Source organism: Erithacus rubecula (genome assembly GCF_903797595.1).
Source record: "Erithacus rubecula genome assembly, chromosome: 4".
NCBI classification, from domain to species: domain Eukaryota; kingdom Metazoa; phylum Chordata; class Aves; order Passeriformes; family Muscicapidae; genus Erithacus; species Erithacus rubecula.
The window spans coordinates 8,334,192-8,359,750 of NC_136686.1; the positions used below are offsets into that span (position 1 = coordinate 8,334,192).

Below are 25,559 nucleotides of genomic sequence, written 5' to 3' on the forward strand. Positions count from 1 at the left end.
ATACACTTCTTTATTATTAAGTGAGAGAAGAAATACTTGATTGAAATATAGACCTAACCAGAAGGCCTGTAGATTTTCTTCAAGCCTCCTGTGTGAGTCAACAAATAGTCTTCTTACTGCTTCCTTGTTTGCAGAGATGGGCAATAGGCTAGTAAAGTGTTTCAAATAGGTCAGAGCAGGCACAAAAAATTGTCCACAATCTAAGCTGCTCAAAACTCTCTGTTCTTTTGACAAAGGGCCACAAATTAGCACAGAAAGTGTTCAAATGCCAGCAGCACTAAAGAGTAGCTGATCAGGGTCAGAGAAGTTGAAGTTTATGGCTCAAGAGGCTTCCCGTCACATTTTTAAGCTTTCCAGTGATTAATATGATCTGTAACCTATAAAGTGAAGGGTTTCTATTTGTATCTATGCCAAAAGAAAGTGAGAAGAGCTCAACAATAGCCTGGCAGTATGGAAAAAAAAAGCAGTTTCCAAGAAGAAAACTGCACTGTGTTTTGTGGCTTAACTGTTTTGAAAAAGAAAAATGATTAAGATATTGTGCCCCAGCTCAGTCCACCAATCTGCCAGAAAGTGAAATAATCTAAGGAGAAGCAATGACAGAGCTTGAAAACATAATGAACAATTTAGACATGAGTTATCAAGTCAGATGAACACAGGAAATAGACATGTCCTTTCTTTGACACATCTCAAGAACTTTTCTCTGGTTCCTCTGAACAGGAGTCAAGGCTCTGCAAACACCTGTGATCCCCCTGCACCAACATCTACTGCAGCTGCTGCTGGATTCAGTACTGAATGAACAGAGTGGGGGGAAAATGTGTGCTTCAAGGGTAGAGGAAGATGTAAGTCCAGGAAAAGTATTTTTACAAGTTTTTATATATTTACACCAAGAACTTGGCATGTTCTCTCATTTACATTGGGATAAAACCAGTCTGACTTTATTATCCTACAGGAATTATTCATGATTTATGTTGGCATGGCAAAAGAGGAGAATTGAGACCAGTCTTGCCCTACCTCAGTAGCTAATTCACATCTGCCTCACGTAAATCCAGGCAAAGCTAAGGACTAACCCTTTCCAAAGTGTGCTGCTCATGGATACTGCAGAATGTTTCAAAACACCTGTGACCCTAGCATTGTGTGAGCTTTAGGGAAATTCCCCTTTATATTCACATATTCCATGGAGGCAGGGTTCCAAACTAAAGGGAAAATTGCTTTGATAAAGAATGTGTACTGCTCCTGTCAGGAGCAGCACCCAAGGTTTTGGTTCTGTGTGTTGATGCATCATAGGTGAAATTTTGTGCCTTTCATTTAGAAGACTTTAAAAAGGCTGGTTAAATGGCCACCTACCAAGTATTGAGCTCTCTTGAACAAAAAATAATGTCTTTAAGGAAAAAATTGGACAAATTTCCTATAATTCCTGAACAAGCTGAACACAAGCTGCTCTTCCAGCAGATTATCAGAAACAGCATTACAAAACTCCCAACAGCAGCAGCAACAACCATCTGTAGAAAGTGTATTCCCTCCCAGAATTAGGAGTGTTGAGAAGACAACAGCAGAAATGTTGGCTTGGCTCCCTCTGCTTCACCCATGTAACACTTAAACCAGACATCTGCAATGCACTTTGGTCTGTCTGGTTGCAAAAACCAACATCAAAAGAAACAACTGATTATTAAACCCTCTGCTTGCACGTTGGTCACAGTGCTCCCGTGCCAAGTTGTGCAATTTATAAATAGACTAAGGTTTGGGAAAGAGGGGAGAAAGAGAGGAGGAAAAAAGCCCTTCAGTTTTGATTCTGTGAAAACAAGTGTGGGTACCTGGAATGTGAATGAAGCGTGTGGTGCGTGACACACGCTGGAAAGAACTCTGGAGACGTTCAGGAACAAAGCTAAAAAAGCGTGGAAAAGGCGCTCGTGGACACTGAGTCACCTAACTGGGAAATCTGTTCAGAACTCTTCAGTTTTTATATTTCCATACCCCACTCTAGGCCAGCTGGTTCCATTTCACTTCACCACCCCTTTGGTGGAGGAGTTTTGATGAAATAATTTCTCTGCAAAATGAAACGGATTTACAGCTGCCTCTTGGGGAGGTTTCCCCTGTGCAGATGGTCAAGCAAGTCATACCTATTACTAATACCTTCAAAATAAACTTATTTACACAGTTTGGGGGTGAAATTCTGGAGTTTCTGCCATTGGGGAAAAGGACAAGCAGTTTAGTTTCATGTCAGAACATCTTTGCTGCCAGAGCTAGTTGAAAACTTTCTTTCCCCATCCAGGTGGGTCACTCTCTGACCCACAGCAACTGTCCCCAGGAACACAATTTATTCTCTCAGGGCTTTTGCAACCAGAAGAAAATTTACCATTATGCTGCAGATAGAACTGTGATTACCCTTAGAAAGTAAGAAACAATTTCTAACATGTGGTAAGTTCACAACACAGATCCTTTGTTTCTGAGATAATAGTTCCAACACTTAAAGTTTCCTTCTCAATACTGCAGACTTCTTTCAGAAAGACTGCTGGAGTATAGGGAAAGCCCCAGGCACTACAAGACAATCAGGAACATTGCTGAACACCCCAAGGTTTCACTCCAGGTAGAGCTGCCTATGTTCAAACTTTTCTGGATTTTCCATTCTTTCTTCACTCAAAAATTTTCTCAGGGCAAGATTCAAGCATTTATTACAACCATCTGGGACACCTGGGTGAAATTACTGCTCAGCAGCAGCACTGAGGCTGCTGTGCATCCAGAGATCTTGGAGATTTCCACCGTGGTTGTGCCTGCATATATGCCAGCACATATTCCATGCAGGCAGTCTCAAGAAGGGCTAAATCCAGATACACAGAGAGTGTACCAAATGGAGCAATATGGAAGCCAAGAAAAGATCCTGACAGAAGAAAATTTCCCTTGGAACAATGTGCCAAGACACTGAAAAACTTTTCTTATTAAAATTTTAAGGGGGGGGGGGGGAAATAACATTTACAGAACCTCAGATAAATTGCAATGCATCTGAGTTGGAGGTAGGAAGGAAAATGTCCTTTAGAAAGGCCAGCTGGTTCTGCATACAGAAAACAAAGAAAGGAGACTTGGTCCAAGGTAAAAGCATTTTTTTTTTTCCCCAATAATGATCATAAAAATCAAGAATGTCCAGTAGAGACTGATTAAAAGTGTGTTTTTGAATAGAGTTTAGAACCTGACCCCTTTCCCCTGAAAATGGAATGAAGAAATGTGCCACCAGAGCCATTTAATCAAGCCCTTTTCACTAAAGTTCTTGTTTGAAAACATAACCTAACAAATATTTGCTGTGTCCCCCAACGGTACTTAAGTTTGGAGTCAAACCTGTCTAAGTTACAGATACATCTCTCTTTCAAGGCACTGTGGAATTTTAGTTGTGATTCCTTATAGGAGAAAAAAAAAATCCACTGTCAAAATATTGCAACACCATGGAGAACAGAAATTGAGAATTTTACTTAGTGGTAGAGCTGTGTTTTGTTGTTTTTTTTTTTTTTTTGCTCTTAAGACACATTAATCTTTAGCAGAGTAACAGGGAGAAGTTGATGTCTGTGTAGGAAGAAGATATTCAAGTTCTCAAATTCTAGTTGATTCAAAAACCTGGGGAAAATATTATTATTAATATAATAATTATAATAATTTATAATAATAATTAATAGCAATAGTCAGGATTTGTGTATTAAATGCAATTTAAAATAGCAAAAGGCCAAACCTTATCCTGCAAAGAAATAAAACTAGGACAAGCCACTCTCTGAACCTCACAGATTCACAAACCTTATGCTTCCATTCCAAGAAATTGTCAGAATACAGCTGGAAGTGCATAGTTTGTGGTGATGGATTATAAACTGAAAAAAAAAATCTTTGTTTACTGACTGAAGGAGAAAGAACAATAGAAGCATAATAAGTAGACATGTAATGTGACTGAGACAGAAATTAAGGCTGACAACTCCCAAATGGATAAGCAAACAACACAATACCGTCAGAAGCACTGTAATTGCATTCTCCTCTATGTTCTGGGACAATACAAACTTCAGAACAGGTTTGAAAGGATTAAGTGCCTGATTACATTATTCTCTTGATGTTTCCTGTCATGTGCTTAGTGTAAAAAAGTTTTGAATGTCCCTGAGCCTGCAGAAGCCACAGCACACCTGGCTCAGGGAAGGCATTTTCAGCAGGAGTGCTTTGCCTGTCACATCCAAGAATCCATGCATAAGATAACCCATGGATAACCCATGGACACTCTGCCTCTCCTCGCCTTTTTTAAGTTATTCTCTCTTTATTTAGCTGGGGGTTTTTTTTTGGTTTTTTTTTTAATTTTACTTTGGGAAGTAACTTTCCCAACCTGGAAAATTAATAATCCGTGGGTACCTGAGGCTATTTCAAAGCTAAAGGAAGTCAATCAGAGCTTACCTGTGAGGAAGGAAAGATCATTTTATAAACAACTTTCAAAAGAGCACCAAGCGACACTCCATGTAAGAAGCAATTCATTCAGTTATACAGATAATACATTCTCTATAATAAATAAATACAAATAAGGAGTAAGCTATTTAATATGAATCAGCCTTTCTTTTGGACTAAAAGAAAGGAGGCTACTTTGTCGTTTTCTTCCAATTTTTAAAATACCTATTACAACTTGCTTTTCTGCCTTTTTGTATTTGAACAAATGTGAGGTCATTGACATCTCATCACTTCCCTAATCTCCAGTTTCCACAAGATAATTTGCATGATTTTATTCATCTCATTTAACAAGAGTTTGAACCTCAGATACTGGCATCTTTTCCTAAATATATTTAATTTATAATAACTAATATTTCATGAGAGATTTCTGGCTTTTCAAGTTAATATAGCTAACCTTTACTGTACAGCCTGAATTCATTTCATGTATTTATTTTAGTAAGTAGGTCCTTGTTAGCTCTTGCACAGTGTTCCTGCTGTCAGATAGACACCATCTGGTGGCTAATAAACAGATGTATCATTTCCAATTAAAAACAAGTATAAAAATTTTTCTTCTGGTCACCTTGGTGGAAGGGGGTTGGATCAGGGAACACTGAAGCAAACTGGACATCCATAAGTCCACAGGATGTACCCATGAGGGATGAGGGAGCTGGCAGATGTCATTGCAAAGCAGCTCTTGATCATCTTTGATTGTTGGTGGCAAATGGGAGAAGTGCCCAAAAGCTGGAGGAAAACAAATGTCACCCTAATTTTCAAGAAGGGCAAGAAGAAGGACCTATGGAACTACAGGCTAAATCTACCTCACTCTCATTTGTGTCCATTGCCTCTTGTCACAGGACACAGCTGAGAAGAGCCTGGCTCCATCCTTTTCTTACCTTCTGCTCAACACAGCATAAAAATCTCAATTTTTCTGCTCTCTGTACTGGCTATGGAAGGTCACAATTTTGCCACATTGAAAGCTTTCCTTAAGCTTGTGTTTCCTGGGCATAATTTATATATAGTGCCCAGTTCTTGACCTCTTCCATTGTGGTTTTGTCCAACGTTAGAGACAAATTACTGGATCAGGCAAAGCCATGGCTTGTCCTAAAATAACTTATGGACAGAGAGGATCCTCATACAAAACATCTTCATATGGGTGAATGTCTAAACCAGAAATGGGTTGGTCTTGACCCTTGGGCAGCACTCAGAAGCCAGAAAAGAACTTTTTCTCAGCCCAGCAAGCCAAAGCCAGAACCTCCTACAGAGGCTAAACCATTAGGAACAGTTCTACAAGAAAGAGAAGCAGATCTGCAGCTACCCAAATGCAGCAGCTGTTTTCTACTCCCTGCAGTTCCCAGCCACACACACCTCTAGATGTTTACAAAAATTCACATGCAGGTAAATATTTAAACATGAATGACTTCTGTTTCCAAATGTGGTCTCTCACCTCTGTCTTTTTTTTTTTTTTTTTTTTTTTTGCTCCAGTTTGAAAGAACAAACTTCTATTTCCTATCAAAATATGCTGATGTCACCTCCAAACACACCTTTTGAATGGGACCTGTCAGTCATGTCCGTTCAAAAATAGAAATTTCTGGCTGTGAAATTTAGGCATCATTCAGGCACTATGGAACTTAACACAAAGAAAACTGAATTTTAGCTGACTACAAAACTCCACAGTCCAAGGGGGAGACCTCAAGAAGTTGTGCTGCAACCTTAATCATCAGAGACCTGACTTTGCAAGACCTGATGTAGATATACACATCTTTTGCTGGATCTAGCTTTTGAAAATCCCACTGCAGGAGGGAGGAATCTGGGTGGCAATGAGGATCCTAGTGCTCAGACAGTAATCTGAAGCCTGGGAATTGTGTTTATCAGAAAGCAGGGATCTGCTTTTCCTCACCACTACAATCCAAGCCTACTGGTTTAAAATTCCATCTCTCATACAAGCAACAATAAATAAGACCAAGCCCTTGCCAAAAGAGACAGAGAGAAGCACTTCCTACAGGACTGGCGAAGTCTGTGAAATGCAGAGCTGTAAGTAAATCATCTCACTGCAGTCACAGGCCTGCATCCAGCAGAATAATTCAACACAAATTCCTTGGTGATTTATGCACCAAGAGCAAAACCCCTCTGCTTTGCAATAAACAATGGCTGGAGCATTTGGATATGGCCTGTGATGAGAAGTTCCAGTGAGGGGAGGGAAAACTCCGTACAACTCAGCTCAAAAGTGCTGCTCTAGCATCAAACTCCTAAAAAGTGCAGAAGACTATTTTCATGGATGTACAGCATGATAATAAAGGCCATTCATAAATAAACTAGGCTGGGGGGGGTAATGAAATAATGGAAAAGGAAAAGAGATATAATGATGGTGAAATGTTCATTTTTTACCAGCTCACACTCTGCTTCATAGTCCCACCTGCTTTTGGGACCCTCCAGGAAGCTCTCTGCTGTAAAACCTGGCAGGAAGGACATCAGGGATGACTGGATGCTGGCACAGCACTACCCCCTGCACCTAGAGCTTTTGTGATGGTGAACTGTATCTGGGCATATCCCATGGTGGGAAGGAGTCTTCTCTATACAGATTCTTGGAACTATAAAAAGATGTTGGCCTCAAAGTGCAAAAGGGTTACAGCAGAAGATCTGCTCAGATTGTTGGCTCAGGCATGTGTTTGGCAGAGCTTTGGGAAGGAGCTGGATGGACAAGTGCCAAAGACACTGGTAGAGCTCATGGGCATTTTTCTACTTAGTGCTGTGTTTGCTCAGTTACTGCACTTTCCCAGGCTTAAAGCTGTTTTTCTCCTTATTTCCAAGCACAGAATTCCTTGCAGACAGCCTCAGCATCTCTGTGAACATTGAAGATTTGCCTGCTAAAGACAATCAGGGAAGAATTGCCGGGACACAGTGCATCAGAGAGAGTTTTTGAGTCCCTGTGAAACAACCAGATGCTGCGAGGGTATTTCTGACAAAGTGGAGGAGAGGAGAGGAGAAGGAGAGGAGGAGGAGAGGAGAGTAGGAGATGAGAGGAGAAGTGAAGGGAAGGAGAGGAAGGAGAGGAGAGGAGAGGAGAGGAGAGGAGAGGAGAGAGAGGAGAGGAGAGGAGAGGCAGGAGAGGAGAGGAGAGGAGAGAGGAGGGAGGAGATGGAGAGAGGAGAGGGAGGAGGAGAGGAGAGGAGAGGAGAGGAGAGGAGAGGAGAGGGAGAGGAGAGGAGAGGAGAGGAGAGAGAGAGGAGAGGAGAGGAGATGAGAGGGAGAGGAGAGGAGAGGAGGAGGGATGGGAGAGAGCGAGGAGTAGAGGAGAGGAGGGAGGGAGAGGAGAGGAGAGGAGAGGAGAGGAGAGAGAGGAGAGGAGAGAGAGAGGGAGGAGAGGAGAGGAGAGGAGAGGAGAGGAGAGGAGAGGAGGAGAGGAGAGGAGAGGAGAGGAGAGGAGGGAGAGGGAGGAGAGGAGAGGAGAGGAGAGGAGAGGAGAGGAGAGGAGAGAGAGGAGAGGAGAGGAGAGGAGAGGAGAGGAGAGGAGAGGAGAGGAGAGGAGAGGAGAGGAGAGGAGAGGAGGAGAGAGGAGGGAGAGGAGAGGAGAGGAGAGGAGAGGAGGGAGAGGAGAGGAGAGGAGAGGAGAGGGAGGAGAGGAGGGAGGAGAGGAGAGGAGGAGGAGAGGAGAGGAGAGGAGGAGAGGAGAGGAGAGGAGGGAGAGGAGAGGAGAGGGAGGAGGGAGAGGAGAGGAGAGGAGAGGAGAGGAGAGGGAGAGGAGAGGAGGGAGGGAGAGGAGAGGAGAGGAGAGGAGAGGAGAGGAGAGGAGAGGGAGGAGAGGAGAGGAGAGGAGAGGAGAGAAGTGTATATATATTTGGTGAGATTAATTCACCAATAATAACAGAAAGGGTAGGGAAGCTGAGAAACTAAGCATACAAGAGAATCTCCACTTTGAGGATCAATAACCCCCAAAATTAGCATAAGCAGTGATGAACAATATTTCCTCTGGGGACTGGGCATCACAGAGTTTCTTTTCAAGTCCTGAGAATTCTAAACAGTATGTGGAGCAAAAAGATGAAGATGTGACTACCATCAGGATGGTGAACAAAGAAGTCATTTGTTCAGGCATTAGGCAGGATAGAAGGGCTCTGCTGGGGCAACTGAACCACAAATAGACCTAACTACATTTTTGCAAAGGAAGAAACAATTATATCTAAAGACAATAAAAACAACATTTTAGCAGAACTCCCTGTTCTTATATTATCTCTCTTTAAAAACTACTTTAAGTAGGGTAAGCAGAATACATCCAGGTTGGGGGGTTTTTTGGTGAAGATTGATGAAGAAGCAAAAGGCAAAAAGGCAAACCAGTATTGACAATTTGGGTGCTGTTTGCTTACACAGAGCACTGTAGACACTCAAAGAGAAGGCAAGAGGTGAGCGGCAGTCAAACTTTGGATCACAGGTCTGTCACTGCTTTAGAAACCTCCAAGAGAAGCAAGCTCCAGGCTTTAAAAACAGCACTCATGGCAGGAACAGGGGGGGCTGGGGATGCTCAGCCAAGAGCAGGTTCAACATTGGTACACCACAATGAAAGGCAGAATTTGTTACACACAGAGGTGAAGCAGTTTTTCCAAATGGAAAACACATAGGATAGGAAGGAGGGAATATATTAGCTAGACAGTTTGACTAAACTCCTGAGTTTTGATTTTATGTTCTATACTCTATAAATAATATTTTAGTTAACACATCTTTCCTACTTGCTCCTTCAAAAAGAGTTACTGTATACATAGTCTCATCTATTACATGTCTTCCCAGTTTCAGGCTTTACAGCAAGAGGCATTTGGAACTTTGAAAGCAATCATGCTATAGATAACAGTAGCCTGTTAACTTTGATGAAGTTCTAGAAATGGGAAATAGAAATTAAAATATGAAAAACCATTAGAAAATGAGCTGGGGCCTTATAGAAGCAGTGATATTAAAACAAGCTCCACCACAACTACAATGAGCCAACTCTGCTTGATTTTCCTGCAGTGAGATAATCTAAGTTAATAGATCAGAGATAAAAAAGATGATCTCCTCTCACAAGAATGGTCTCTGCTCCTGGAATTTCAGTTCCTACAAGGGTTTCCAGCTGCAGGTGCTTCAAGATGCCCTTTAGGAGGAAAATGTGCCAGTTTTCCATGAGTTAAGGTTTGGTTCTCAGAAGGAAAACCACCTCTTTGTGACACTGTAAACTCAGATTACTCCATCTGTCATTTAGGGCTCCTAGGTGATAAATGTTGCATTACAGCCAGAAATAAATTTATTATCAATTTCTACTGTGCTTCTTACACTTATGTATATTTTCTTGACTTGCTATAAGTCATCAGAGGTGTACTGCTAAAAGGCTAAAAAATAATGTCTGTAAATAAGATCAAGGAATATTTGGTCCAAAGAGGAGGGAAAATTTCTTGAAAGTGGTACAGTGTTGGAAGAGTTGAAGCTGTGTGATCTCTATCCCAGGATATTTCAAAATGCATGAGTAATATGATCTGGCTTTCAAAAACAGATCTGTTTTGAGAAGAGAGAAGGTCTAAGGACAACCTATTAATTCTAAAATCATGTTGTTAAAACTTTGATTAATATTCAATAGCATATAAAACCTGCTTTCTTTATGCAAAGTCATAGAACTCTTAGGGAGCAGCCTCCCTGTCTCTGGATCAACAGTAGCATCACTGCAGAACTTGTTAAAAACTGAGTTTGAACTCATCTTCATCTGAGAAAAGAAAATCATCAAAAATAGAGGAAAATTACTAAGCCACAGATGTTTTTATACATTTTTTATATTACAGTGCAAGGATTGAGAGGAACTCAAGGATTATCAAGGATTGATAAGTGCATTCCTACAAAAAAGTCACACAAGAGAAATTCCTCTCTAGTGAAAATCAATACTTAAATTAGGATGACAAAAAAGGTGTGCTACAACAGACAGACCTCCAGAGTTCTGCAAATTCTAAAACTGCAGCTTTCATTTTCAATTTTTTAATATGTCCCTCAGGCCTTCCTGAGATGATTGAGGTCCAGTAGCTCTCATTCATCATTTTCAGTACATTTAGCCTAAGATATCTGTTAGCAAATAATTCACAATTTCTATTTCAAGTAGCTGTTTATAATCCGCTTCATGTGAGTTAAAAAGAAGCAGAAAAAATTGAAATTAATATTTGGACATTAGTGGAATAAAGCACTGCATTAGGCAGACTGTCTTTCAAACAATGCATTTTTATATCTGGATGTGCACTGAGAGATGAAGTGTGTTGTAACATCTTACAAATCAAACTTAAATTCACACTGTATTACTTGCACTATCTGCACTATATATTTCCTTAAAGTCTTTAAATGAAATTGTTCTGCTGTAGAATAGAAATATGTAACACACACTGTCTTCTTATTTGGTGAAACCTTCCTTACTCGCAGCTGCATCTCTTTTACAAAAAAAAAAAAAAAATTGCTTTTTCTTATAGCCCCAAAGCATTCTGCAAAGCCAGAAAAGGAATATTTTTACAGATTAAGAGACAGGAGTGAATGGAATTGTTGGTGAATGTTATAATGGTCCTTTATTTCCTTTTGTTATTAAGAACTTTAAAATTTTCTGAAACTGTCTATGCAGTTAAATTCCACTGAGAATTAAAGATATTGGAAGAGAATCCCCATTCTGCACCAAGAGTGAGCATAACAAATATGTGGTTCCCTGTCTTTGGGTGTGCAATCAACTGGGAACTGGCAACAACTGTGTGGTCAGAAGGCAGGTGCCTGAGGCACCAGGGAATAACCTCTAATAATTCTACAGTGCCACATCTAATCTTCCAGTATAGACATTTGAGGTAAAGAATGACTTTCAGATTAGATTCCTACTGAATAAGAGTGAAACAGTAATAGTTAAATGTATGTTGGAAGTTGTATTTAAAAAACAGCAGTGTACTTCAACAGAGTTGATACATTTGAAAACTGCAGGCAGGACAGGCTTTGAGTAAAAAGAAAGATAAATGCTGCTTCATCTGTCCACCAAAGCCTGAATTTAAACTTAAGTTACACCAGAAAAAAAAAAAAAAGGAAAAAAAAAGTTGAGTATAATCTAAGCAATCTAAGAAAGGAGGGTCATAGTAAATTACCAAAAAGCCCAAAGTGACTGATGTCTGCCAAGGGAATAACTTATCCCATCAAGGCTGAGTTCAGATACCTCCATGGCACAAAAATGAAGAAGCTACTTCACCAGCAGAAAGGGAGGGGGAGCCAATTCTCCAGGTACATCTACACTAAGCTCTAACATTACCCAGGAAATAAAAACCACATTTATTTTAGTGGTAACAGTCAAACTTGCAGTCAAGCAAAATATGGAAGATAAAAGAAAGAAAAGTCATCTCCGAGAACAGACAATCAATTGCACATGTCTGGTCCTCTTTTTGTTTCTAATAGAAGTTTAAACCACAGGATTTCTATGAAATCATATCAGCATAGTAAATATTATAATGAGACAGCAAAATACAAATGAAGATGGAGTGTAAGCAGATGTACCTCTATTTTTAACTCAGCTGAGCTGTGAGGTCTGCTAAAACTTGGGAATTCCTCTAGCCAGTCAGAAATTAGTTTAGCACTTGTAATATTTACTAACCACACAGCAGGTGTTGTAATCTCATTCTGAGTTTACCTGTTCCATTCAGGAGCTTGGCCCAGAGAAACTGCTATACAAAAGGCACATAAATTTTGCACAAAAAAAAATCAAAAATCAAATCAAAAGCAGAGGAAATCTCAAAGCCTTGCAGAACCTCAGTACAGTTGATGGTCTCACATCCACTTGCCAGTTTGCATCATCTTGCCCCCAGTAAGGAGCAATTCCTCTCACATTAAAAGTTAGTGCTTAACTCTTGGAAAAACTACTTGCAGCATTTCAGCTTTAGCTCAAAATATAACAAAATATTTTACAAAGCTTATTTGCCTTCCATATTAACAACAGCAACTTTTGCAGGCAATCATGTAGGGGCAGATTATATCATAAAAACTGGTTGGAGTTTGATTATTCAAAAGACAAATGGTAACAAATACCATGTTTCTTATATACACAAATTATTTTAAAACAGATATTTGCTGAGGCTTTTTTTCTATTCCTTAACACCCTAGTTCATTTCTTCCTAGATAGACATCTTATAATAGAATATTTCTAGTTAGGAGTTTACTCAAATCTTTTTTTCTTTAGTCAGTATTTATAGTACAAACAAAATACAATACAACAAAAATTGTTTTGTTTTGGATTTCTTTTAGTTATTGTGGGAAATCCTTAAAAATCATGACTGGTTTGTTTTGTCTTATTTTAAAGCAAACTTCTATGTTTGTAAAAAAAATTATAAATATACAAAAATCCCCCACCGGGACCACATATGGATGTGTTCAGATGAATAAAACTTGTAAAACCAGGAGTAAAAAAATCAAATCAATCTCAAAACTGTCAAATACTTTCACACTGATTCATGATGTGAACACCAGCTTCTCATTATTCACCAGATTTTTGTGACCATACCCTCCAATAAAAATTTACCAATGTAAATAGCAATTCCTCTCTTTTGAACAAATCAGTACCTAAAAAACCCCAAAAACTGAAATATGACATTTTCCCAGGAATAAGCACTATACTAAAGCATAGATGATAATTGTTTGGTGTATTTTTGTTAAATTATCATCAGAGCCATTAAAAAAAAAAAACAGTGAGGACATTATTTTCAATGTTCTGATCAACTCAAGATTTCATTTGCTGAAGTAAGTGGAAATGAATTAATTGCATCACCTCAGGTTTTATAGAAGTCCACATTACCTTATGAGATCAATAGGCTGAAACTTGTAAAACACTCCATATCTTGCCCATTCTTGATACAGCAACTAAAGAAAGACAAAGAAAAAATTACTTTGAACAAGTTATCCCTTCTGTTTTCACAAACCCCTTCTAAGAGTTAAAAATGTTTGCTGCACTCCTGGAGCTGCTAAACTCAGTAGATCCCATGGAAAAGCCACTTTGTCCCCATGCTGGGGACATCACACAAGGCCAGGTCTGCTGCTGGCCATACAGATTCACCCACAGCTTACAGTGAGCTCAAGGGAAGGATCAGATTCTACACAAACTTCTTGCAGCAGGAGGAATCCAGCTGGAAGAGGAGCAGGGATAAAAGGAAACCTTGCAGGATCTGGGGAAGATGGACCACAATGCACTCAACTGCAACAGGCAAAGAATTTGGGATGGTCTTGCTTATTCCCTCTTTCATTGCCATGATCTATGTGACACCAGTGAAGAGGATTGGCCTGGCTGCAACATTGATATTTTCATATGAATATTTGTTCTTGCTTATTCAAAATCACCCCTTGCCATTACCCTCCAGCATTATTATTTCCAATAATCATACTAATACATGCATTCACTCAAATTCACAAAAGAAGAAAGTTAAAACTATTACATTCCTAAAACTCCCCAAAGGCTGCTTTGAACACAGCTACAGAATGGAATTTGAAGAGCAAAGAGAAAGCTCTGTCTAAAATAGCTTCCATTTAGGAACAGGTACTTTCTGTAAGTTTACAGGAATGTTCTAATATGCTTCTAATAATAGGGATTCTGTTCTAGTACATGACAACAGTGGATTTCCCAGGTGGGATACAAAGCCCTCATGGATTTTTTGATGTCAAACATAAAGACAGCAGTGAAGGGTTATAAGTTTCCAGTGGGCCAGAAGCTTCAAGACTAAACAAAGTGTTTATATTCATGGTGAGTTATTATCATTCTGCTGCTCAATACCTTTCTTAAAAAGATTTTTTTTTTTTTTAAGAGCAGAAATCACACTGAAAATGGGAAATTCCTTTGCTTTTAGGAAAAACTAAAACCCTCTCAGGTTTTCATTGCAGGTTTCTAATTCTCATAGGATGGGACAAAAGTGTTGTGTCACTGTGCATTTTGTCCAAGGAAATCCTGAAGAAGGTTGATAAGGATTAATCTTTTATGCTATAAACTGGTACATAATCCTTAATTACTTATGCTGCACTATTGGCATAAATACCCCAAAGAACTCCGTTAATTTTTGGGCTTTTACAAGAGAAAGTTGAATTTCAAGATATAGATAAGTTAAAGTGGGCAAAATAAAAGGGGGCAGAAGGGGAAAAAAAAAAAAGAAAAAAAAAAAAAAAAAAAAAAAAAAAAAAAAAAAAAAAAAAAAAAGAAAAAAAAGAAGCTTAAAAATGCCCTCCTTTCTTTTAAACCTGATCAGGGTTCTTCAGGAAATTAAACACTGAGACTATTAGATTCAGATAGAAAACAGATGATGTTATGCATAGGAATACTGCAGAAGATTCAAGGCCTAGGCAGCAGGGACATATGTGAATAATCAATGAAGTATTTCTGGAAAGAAGCTTTTATGTTTTTAATACTTAACACTTCATAACTGAGCCTAATAGGCAGAATAAAAAGAGGGCAGCACAAAATACAACTAGTAGGGGGAATATTTTTCCAGACACTGGTCCTTCTAGGCCCTCTTCCCCCCCCCCCCCCATTCAACAGTACCCAATCCCTCTATTGACTACTATTTGTTGAGCTTTTTTCTCTAAAAGTTTTGCTTTCCAAGTTAGTTATCTGTGGAGCTGCCTGTCAAAAAAAGTCCAAGGCAGACAATTCCTTCACAAACAAAAATTTCAAAGAAACAGACACAAATAACAAAGGTTTTTTTATATTTTGTTTTCTAACTTTGTTTTGCTTCCCAAGGTTTATACACTAAATTAAATTGTATATGGCCCATGAAGACATCTAGTGGCTGAATCGCAACATTATTTACCAAAAACTACCAAGATTATGTTTTCAAATTTTACTAATTCAGCATTGGAGAAATCAGATTTATTTGTATGACCACCATTTGTATGAACTCAGTCTTCATAGTACACTAAATATTAAAGGTTTCCAAACGTTCCCTTTTTCTTCATTTTTCCCTCTTCCCCTTTCACTACTAATTTCCCTCTGCATTTCCTATCCTATTATTTGCATATCAAGGCAAATAAAGGGAGCAAACATTAGAGAACAATATAAAAATAACCTTAATAGATTACTTATTAGTAACTACAGATCTAAATAGATTATTTAACAGTACTTAAATGCTTTTTCCCTCATTTCTAAAAGCAAGCATATATATAAAAAAACACAGTTTGAATTCCCACTGTTTCTCTTGAGGGTTGATCTATTTCTGAACGTCTTTTGATAGTTAGAAACTTTATTTACAAAATAATTGGAAGCAGATTTTTAGAACTTGCATGCAATTTAGTTGACTGCACAATCAAATGAAAAGTAAAACTATGTTTTATTTTAGTAACTACTGCTCTCTAGGAGAATTTGGTTAGGAAAATAAAATTATTAAATTAGTTATTTAATAATTTTATCTTCCTGATACATTGAAAATCTTGTCTGTATGCAGAGGAAAAATGGAAGTATTTTCAAGATGTGAATTTCAAATTAAATTAACTGACATGCTTGATAAGAAGACATTATAAAATCTTGCAAAAACACTTTTATGTTCACAAATAGAGGAAAATATGCCACTTTCAAAAAAAATATGCATTTATTGAAACATCTACTTGTCATACAATGGCTAAGTTTTACAAGCGATTAAAACATCATTTATACACTAAATATGTATGAAATAAATTTTGCAATGTATTTTACCTTTCTTTCATTCTGTCATCATTTTGGCCTTCATATTCACCCTGGAGAAGAAAATAATTTAATGACAGATGTAAAAGCAGAAAAAACCTGAAGTTTGGTTACCTGTTCCTACATTGTTGATTTTACTTTTTGGTCACAATTTGAAATGTACTTAAATAAAAGTTTTCATATTAGAACCACACTTAGAAAAGATTTTCAATGTCACATATAAAAAATAATAATGTCTATGAATGGATGCCTCTGAGTGACACCAGCAGAGAAATGGAATTTTTTTTTTCATAGTGCATACGTAATCGTGAAGTGGGTAGGCTGCATCATAAACATGTTTGCTATTAATGTGCCAATGCCTAAAAGAAAAGAAAAATTCAGGGGGTGAACAGGCACAATTAATAGAAAATGTTACTGGAGATTCACTCATGACATTCCAGAGGGACAGAACTGTATAACAGACAATACTCAGAATGAGAATAGAGCAACATGGGAGTCCTGGCTGTGGAAAATCTTTTTCAGAGAAACTCATTTGCATAAAGTGCTTTTTCTTCAGTGACTACAGCACAGTGCCAAATACTCTTCTGATCACTTTCTCAGCCTGATAGCAAAGAGCCCCATGGCCTGAGGAGCAAAACATCCAGAAGTCCTCCTTGAATCTTCACAATGGTCAGAACCACAGACACCACTGCGCCAACAATTTAAAAAAAAGAAACACACAAAAAAAAAATCCACACAAAAACTTCCACAGAATTTTGTGATTATGAAATCATAGGATGATTTGGGTTGGAAGTGACCTTAAAACATCAGCCTGCCTCCCCCTGCCATGGGCAGGGACACCTTCACTATTCCAGATACTCAGAGCCCCATCCAACCCAGCCTTGGGCACTTGCAGGGAGTTAACTTTAGCAAGGGAATTCCCAGCAGTGACTACAGCCCCTGTAGACAGACACAAGATCCCTACTGGCTCTTAAGACCTGCAATTCTTATAGGAATTCTGTCATCATTCTCTGGAGGTGAAAACAATTGCTCCATAAAAAGTCAACCAAAGATGAGTTATCTCTAATAACTAGCATATATCTGTATGTGTGGGGGATTTATGTATTTATTTATTTATTTATTTATTCCAGGCCTCTTTGCTTTCAATGGTCAGGAAAAAAAAGTAATCAGCTATCATGCCTTTCATGATGAAAAATATTCCATAGTCAAATTACACATTGTCCTGAAATATCTGGAGAAAACCTGGTCAGAAATGCTGGACAGGAGTACCAATAAATGTCTCCCTTGATACAAAGACAAGTATAACTACTTGCATTCATAGGATCAGAAACTATGCTTGGATAGGGTCAAGGCTGCTCCTGCAAAATATTCGGTGTTGGAAGTTCACAGTGGTTCAGAGTTATGTTAGAAGGAAATAAGCCTTCCTTGTATAATATCATAGGAGCAGAATCAGATCAGCCTTACACAGATATAAAAAAATCTTCCATAAGCAAATGTGTTTGAAGTGTTGTTATTTTTCATAAAACAGGTTTATATAAACAAAGACTGCTATAAGCACTTCCAACATCACTGTCCTGCCTCTTGTGTAAAATAAGCAATGAACTCTAATTAAAAAAAAAAAAATTCAATGTTCAAAACAATATTTTTAGCCTCTCCTGATGAGTGGTTTGAGGCTTAAGGCCAATGAGATGGGAAAGCCTTAGTGACATATGAAACAGAGCTCTTTTGGGGGAGGATCTCAGAAGACCAAAGGAATAAGTGAAACTTATTTACATAAGGTAAATAAGGTCAAACTTAATGCACAATCCTCTTTTGGCTAGGGACCAGAAAGATGGAAAGGATGGGAATGTTAAAACAGTTATTTCATGTCAAATGAGTTCTTGAGCTGACCTGAGCGTGAAGTGCATCAGGCTGTATTTTCATGCTAGATTTAAAAAATTCATGAAAAGTCCTTTGATCTCTAATGATGGCTTTTATTCTACTATAAACCAGAATAAGCTATTAAAGAAAGCCTTAAGTAAGAGGCCAATATCTCCATTGGCAAAGTGCTCTATCCCTTCCAACTCTGTCTTTGAGCTTCTCTCCAGCTTTTCCCCCAGCAAATTCTGAAGTCTCCAGAAGGGTTCCCAGCATCTCAGAAAAATAAGGCAGCATTTCCTTCTATTGCCCCATTGGAGGCTTTTGAGCAGATCAAAACATAGAACACTACCAAGTAAACAGTTCAAAAAGCAGCACCTACCAAATCATGTTTTGGAAATTGAGAATGCCTGACATTTTTAAAAACATATTTTCATTTTCGTCGAAAGGAAACAGTGTGGTAGTCATAAATTTAATTTTTTTGCTGGGAAAAGGCAAATGATTTTGGTTGAAAAAGAAAAAAAATTTTTTTTTCATTTTTTTGCTTTCATTTTGCTATGCTTTTCATATAATTAAAAAAAAAATATATATCTCCTGTTCAAGGAAACCTACATTAATCTATTTTCCTGTACCAAAAAAGGTGTTATTGGAGGCTTCCCTGCCCCAAATCACACCAGGACTGTGCAGAATCATTCTGCAGCATGTTATTTGCCAGGAATGTTACCCTTGGACGCTGTGATCTGTCCATAGGTGGTCGAGCTTACAGAAAGATTTCCAGAAAATATGTCAGACAGGGAGCACCATCACCTCTTTTGCACTAGGGAGATATGTGCCATGATCTCACAATGGCTGAGAGAAAAGAGTGGAGAAAAGAGAATATGTACACCTGTATAAATTTTGAACCTCAAGAAAATTAAATAAGTTCTGAACCTCAAGCTCCAACATTTCACCATTATCCCAAAAGTATCTTCAAAACAGTCATATTTAAGTCATATATATCACCAGGCAGTTCAGGGAGGGTAATTTTTAAAGCTGAAGTAATAAAAATAACCTGGAAAGGCGAATCATTCAATTGAAATGGCAAGAAAAATACAGTCCTGCAAGAAATAATACAACATATTGCAGTTGACATCTGAATTTGCCAAAGCAGATCATACAGTAATGAAATCCAATTTTATAACAATTCATGAAATGTGAGTTATATGCCAGATGCTGCACCTGTAAAAATGAAAAGCCAGCTCCCATTACCATCCAAACCATGGACTAGAAATTTTGATTTTCTGCCTCAGAAAAATACATTCAGTTCAATCTCTAATTTTTTTTTCTTTTGTGAAGGTGTGCCAGCACATTTAGTGTCCTGCTAGAAAAATCAATATTTTCTGAGATACCTAAACAATTCTTTTCAAAAGAGCATCTCTGATTCTCTACCCTCCACCTTACCCATGCTGCTTCTGGCCTTTGTAGATGTGCGCTTCAAAATTTCCCTCACCTGCAAAAAAGAGCAGTGATATAACATACAAATACTCTTTTAGCATTAATTTTATCATGGAATTAGCAATAAAACAAAGTTCTAAAATAGGTGGCTTCTGTTTGTTTGCACAAATACTTAAATCCATTAGCAGATTTTATTTAGTGGGTTTTCTGCTCTAACATTTGTGGGTTACATCCTGCTGTGTCATCCTTATAGAAGTATTTGATGTATAAGGACTATATGGAAGGAAATATAGGTAAAGATTAGGAGTAGGGCTGAAAAGAGCTTTAAACAATGAAGAGGAGTCAACAGCTTCCCTGCAGAGCATTTCCCAACCCTGAACTACCATGCAGTCCCAGAAGGAATTCCTTACATACATACATGTCATGAATTAGTGTTCTGCAAGAACACACAAATGCATAAATTAATGAAATTAGCAAAGATGAAACTAAAACACTCCCAGTAAATCCCATTCTAAAACTCACTAGCAAATCCCACTCAGCACACGACAAGGAAATGTTATTTTTATTAACTTACTATTCTGCTGCGGGTTGCATTGTCAAAAAAGGTGTCTTTATCTTTGATGTTATACCTAAAACATTGAGTAAAAATAAAATCAGCTCAGTTTGAAGACATGGAAGCAACAAGTAAGACAACATGAAAGATTCTAATGTAAAAGTCACTCAGAAACCACAGCTAATCAGAAGAACAAATGTTTAAAGGGAATATAGATGACATAGTACAGCATAAAAATATGTGCTGTTCAAAACCCAGTCATAAAAATGCAAAATGACTAGCTAATATAAAATGCCTTTTGGACAAGAAGAACCTCTCTATTGTTTACAAAAGAGGACCTTTGAATATTTTTCTTATACCCTCAATACTATAACATGCTGAGGTTATGTCATTGGGTTTCTACCACCCTAATGCAGATTTTCATTATTCTTTTCCTGGCCACCAAACAGTCAGCATTTCACTTGATTTCAAATAACCATTCCACTGGAATTATGCCTTCCCTTAAACTTCAAAATCATCATATGTGAAATTAGCTTCCCAGTTTATTCTCCTCCATCAATTTGACTCATATTTAGAATTAATTAAAATTGTCAGAGGGCAATAAATGAAATGGTGGGTCACTATATTTATTGCTGAATTTTATTTATTGGACATAAATACAAGGAGACACCCAGGAGGAAAAAAAAATAGTGTTTCATGTCAAACTGGGCCCAGAAATATATTCTGAGTGAGAGGGCAGGTGTCAAGAATTTCTTATCTGCATATTATTAGCTGAGTTTAATTGCTACAATAATCTATCAAGATGGGAAATACTGCCTATTTCTACTAGCTCTTGCTTTTTTTCAAAACAGGCAGCAATATCCTTAAACAAACAATCAGAAATTTGGTGGGAGGATTTCTACATTTCAAGCTAAACATATGAGAATTTTATTTGATGCACTGCTTCCAGTGCCTTATCCTGCAGAAATAAGTACAACACTGGTAGAAAGTCTCTGCATCTTAGATTTTTGTTAATCCACTGAAAATCTGACAATTTTGGATGTTTCCTCAGGATTTCTAGATATGCTTGATGAATTTCTGAATTTTGACTGAAATGTGGGAAAAAAGAAATTACAACACTAAAACAACTAAGTTCCACCTTTCTTCATTATCCATCACATTTACAAGTACTCACAAATATATTTTCTCTCTGGAAAATGGGTAGGACAAAGTTTTCATCTTGGTATTTTCTTGTTGTGGCACCTGGGGTTGCAGAGGTTCAGTCAATTTGCACCATATTTCATTTAACGTTTTGAGTATTCCCTTTTCTTCTGTGATCTCATACATCTGAGGAAATAAAACTGTACATTAGCATGTCCCTTCCAAAATTAGACTAAAATGAAGAAAGGGGGGGAAAAAAAGAATTTGCTGTACACATATGTTTAAACCTGTAATTAAAGTAAGAGTCTTCTCTGAAGACATATTCCCATATAACTGTAAGCACCTGAATCCATATGGAATGCAGTCCCAATAAGTTCTTGTCCCTCACAAGCTGCTTCAAAAAAAAAAAAAAAAACAAAAAAAAAAAAACAAAAAAAAAAAAACCCAGTGTAGAATTACTAATACGATAAAAAAATTGTAAAGAATAAGTTCCTCACCCAGAACTCCAGTACCTGCTCATCTCACAGATAAACTACCTGTCTAGAAGGATGCTCTGAGGGAGATAATATTAAAAATTTTACTAAAATCTGGGGGAAAAAAGTTACATTTACTGCCTTCCTCTCATCCACTAGGCAAGGAACCTTACAGTAGAAGGATATATGGTTAGTTAGCCAGGACTTTCCCTTAATGAAATTTTATTGTCTGCGCCTGAGGAATGTTTTGTCCTCCAAATGCCTTTCAGCTGTAAGTGGTATGACTTTCTCCATAACTATTCCAAGTCCTGAGGTTGGAATATTAGGTATGTCATTTTCTGGCTCTTCCCTCATGTAAATTGTAATAACCCCAAGTGACTCCCAGTCAGTGGGTACCAAGTCTTTTGAAGTGGATTGAAAGGGGTCCTGCTAATTCCTTCAGTACTCTGGGATCAATCCGCAAGGCCCCATGGACTTCTGAGCATCCAGTGGATACTGATGGTCCCTTAAAAATTCAGTGGCCACAAATGGAAAGCCACAAACTGTTCCCACAGCTGCAGTCCTCTGCCTCAGGACCAGGCAGTCCAAGATTATTAATATTAAAGACCAAGTCAAAAAAAGCATTGAACATGTCCATTTTTCCATCATCTGTTTGTCAGGTGACCACTTCCATCAAGTCTTGGTCCAATATTTTCCTCACACCTTCTCTTGTTATTAACATACTTTAAAAAGTCTTAATTGTTTGGCACAACACTGGCCAGTTTCAGCTCTTTCTCCCTGAATATGTGAACCACAGCTCTGTAAACTTCCTGTGAGGCCTGGCCTTGTTTGCTAGAGATGGAAAATTTCTTCTTCTCAAGCTCCATGAGGAATTCCCTGTCCAACCAAGCACTCAGGGAGCAATCCAAAGCAGATTCCCAAGGACCAGTGCTGAGTAGCTCCCTGGGTGGTTTCAAGTCTACTCTCTTAAAGCCTAGAGCAACAGCTCTGCTGAGCTTTTTTTCCTCATTATACTGAATATTTTAAACTCAACCCTTTCGTGGTTGCTGTAGCTAAAGTAGCCTCCTATTATCACATACTCCACATCTTTCTCTATTCACAAGTACCCAATGTGGGAGGGCATCTTTTCTAGCTGGCTCACTGAATCCTTATGGCAAAGGATTTTCTTCAACACCCTTCAGGAGTTTCTGAGACTTGCTTGTCACAGCAGTGCAGTATTCCCAATTAATGCTTGGGAAGTGGACATTTCCCACAAGCACATGAAATTTCTCCTGGTGGCCTAAGGAATAATTCATCAATCCTATACAACATACAATGACATCTGCCCTGTTTTGCATCTCCCACCCTCCCAAAGAAGCTGCCAACCTTATAATCCCTTAATTGCAACATCTCCCTTCCATACAGGACAACTCCTCCACCTCTCCATCTCTGCCTATCCCTCCTGAACAGCCTTTACTTCCCTATCCCAGCACTCCAGTTCCAGGATTCATTCCCCCAAGGCTCACTAAAGCCAGGGACATCACAGCTCTGGCCACACAGCAACCCTCCCAGTTGTTCCTATTTGTTTCCTGTACTCATGTTTGAGCCTGGCACAGTCTCACTCATCAAAATAGTTCTATTATCAGATCCAGAAGTTTATGTATGGTTAAAAGGGCTCAGAGGGTATCTCTTTCCATCATGTCTTCTATTCTGAAAGATGATTTAAAACTGAACATTTGGAGAAAAAAAATTGTAACCAATTCATTTTTAGAGGTGGATAAATGCTTTTACTTTTCCCTGAAAATGCCTTTTTAAAAAATTATTTTATATAATTATTGAATAAATAAAAATAGCATCACAGAAAATACCTAATGTGCCTTGAGAGCAATATTTTCTATCTTTGAACAAAATCAGAACTTTCCTTATAGTGGTTACTGGCTGAATTTTTTATTTTATATTGCCAAATCCCCAAAATACAAGATTTCAGGTTTTTTAAAGTGGATTATTTTCTGTCCTTCAAAGGAAATTCCTCTATCAACTGTTTTTAATTTTTAAAAAACATCCAAACCCTAGGACATGAATAAAGTTTTCCTGTCAAGCTTGTTTCTGATAGTGATGCCATTTGTGCAGCTAGAGATAAGAGAGGATTTTTTAATTTTTGGAGATAACAGAGGATTTTTTTCTCCCAAACAGAGGAGAGAAGTACATGCAGAGCTATTGTGAATGAGGAGGGTGCCATCAGAGATTATCAGCTAATGGACAGACCTTAAACTAGGCCAAAATTATGGCAATATTCATCAATTAAAATAGAGTAAAATTTGCTTTGGTGCATCTACAAAAAACTTAGAGGGGAAAATTCCCATAAGGGCAAAAGGACAGAGAAATAAGCAGGCACTAAAAATGCATTAAAAAAATTAATTTGGGAAGAGATCAAAGAGAGGAGATGAATATGTAGAAAGTTTCTAGGGGTACTGTAGCTGTCTAAAATCACTCATTTTCAAAGATTGATTGGAAATATCCTCTTTGTTTTTTCCTCTGGGATGTAAACCCATTAAGAAGAGTATATAAGATGATTTGGCCAGTCTTCTGATGACAGGTTGTAACAGCATGAAATGTGAAGCACAGTGAAGCTTTTGGTGGGTGAAAACAAGACAAAAAAAGTCAAACAAACAAAGATCAAACAATGCAGTGGGAGAAAAGAATTCATTTTCCCTTTATTTCTAATGACAATGGAAAGAAATAAGTGCTCTTTAGTGCAGTTGATGAGTATCACTAACTAAAAGCACAAGGCAGTTCCCCTTTCCCTGGTGGAGTTGTTAACCAATAGACTAATTTCTGGAACACAGATTGGGGGATTTGTTACTCTGAATTTTCAAGATTTGCTGAAAAGAAGAAGGAGAGCTGAAGTTTTAGCGACAACAGGCAGGTCTGAATTCACTAAGTCATTATCACCACCAAGACAGATTCTCTGGGGAGAGCATCTGACTTTGGAGAAGTCTCAAGACAATGACCAGTTTCTTACTATCTTCCATACTACCCCTCACCTTTGAGAGAATTTCCTTGACTAAAATCCAGACAGCTCCTGCCTGCTCAGCTTTCAAAGCCCTCCTTAACACTCACCTCTGTCATCACCCTCCTGAATGCAGTCCATCAGCCAGCTGCCTCTCTGGCCTTTAAAAACCCCTTTGGAAATCCCATCTTAAATATAGCTCTGAACAATAAATCACCTCAAAAGATTTGGAAATGTGAAAAATAAGCCTGACAGTTCATTTTCTCTGATTTTTGAAACAAAGTAACTCCACGGGCTTTTATACATTTAATGATGATTCTGATCCCTGCTCCTTCAATCATAAAACTTGTTGATAGAAAATGGGAGATATTTACCTTTTTAGTGGGCATTTTTATTTTAAGGAGTTCTGCTTCTCGACTGAGGACTTGCCAAGGTGCATGTATACGGACAAAACTCAGTCCTTGGCTCTTGTTCTGAAACATAAAAAAAGGGAAAAAAATGCATTTAAATGCTCTTGATTACAATGTAGTGCTAATGTCTCAAGTTGTCAGCTCCAGCTAAATCATTCAACAATGGGCAACCATCACAGGGAATAACCAACTTCTGCTACAGCTGGGCTGCAAAGTGATGTTTTCCTTAAAAGAAGAATCTTTTATGTTCTAAAATCCATTTATCTACTGCCTCCAGTGTAGCTGTGTGTGCACCAGGGCAACAGAAAGATACAGGACCAGATTTTGGAATAATATGAATGAGAAACCCCCAAGATACAGCTTTTTTTTATGTATATTGGTATTTTAGGAGGGACCTGATTTCTTCACAGGGTTTTCATGTCCATCTGAACCAACAAGATTAAAAAAAAAATCTCCTGCTCTGGGTGGCCTTCACTTCATTCACTTCACTTCATCATATTAGTGGTTCCTTACAGGGTATCAGGCAAACCAAAAGAAAACATAAAAAATTAACTGCTGAATAGAGATATTATATCATTATGTAAATGATTGATTATGCTGG

General features: G+C 38.1%; 1 protein-coding gene across 1 annotated transcript in view; it reads right to left on the bottom strand.

Annotated features, from left to right (window-relative positions):
* The window catches only part of ANO2 (anoctamin 2), a 154,156-nt gene that overhangs the window by 96,800 nt on the left and 31,797 nt on the right, over positions 1–25,559 (bottom strand). The window contains 9 exon segments of the mRNA XM_079303102.1: positions 13,241–13,305; positions 16,115–16,128; positions 16,131–16,155; positions 16,407–16,444; positions 16,447–16,461; positions 19,400–19,448; positions 19,968–20,022; positions 21,121–21,272; positions 24,923–25,021. Of these exon segments, the coding sequence (XP_079159228.1) occupies positions 13,241–13,305; positions 16,115–16,128; positions 16,131–16,155; positions 16,407–16,444; positions 16,447–16,461; positions 19,400–19,448; positions 19,968–20,022; positions 21,121–21,272; positions 24,923–25,021 (512 nt within the window).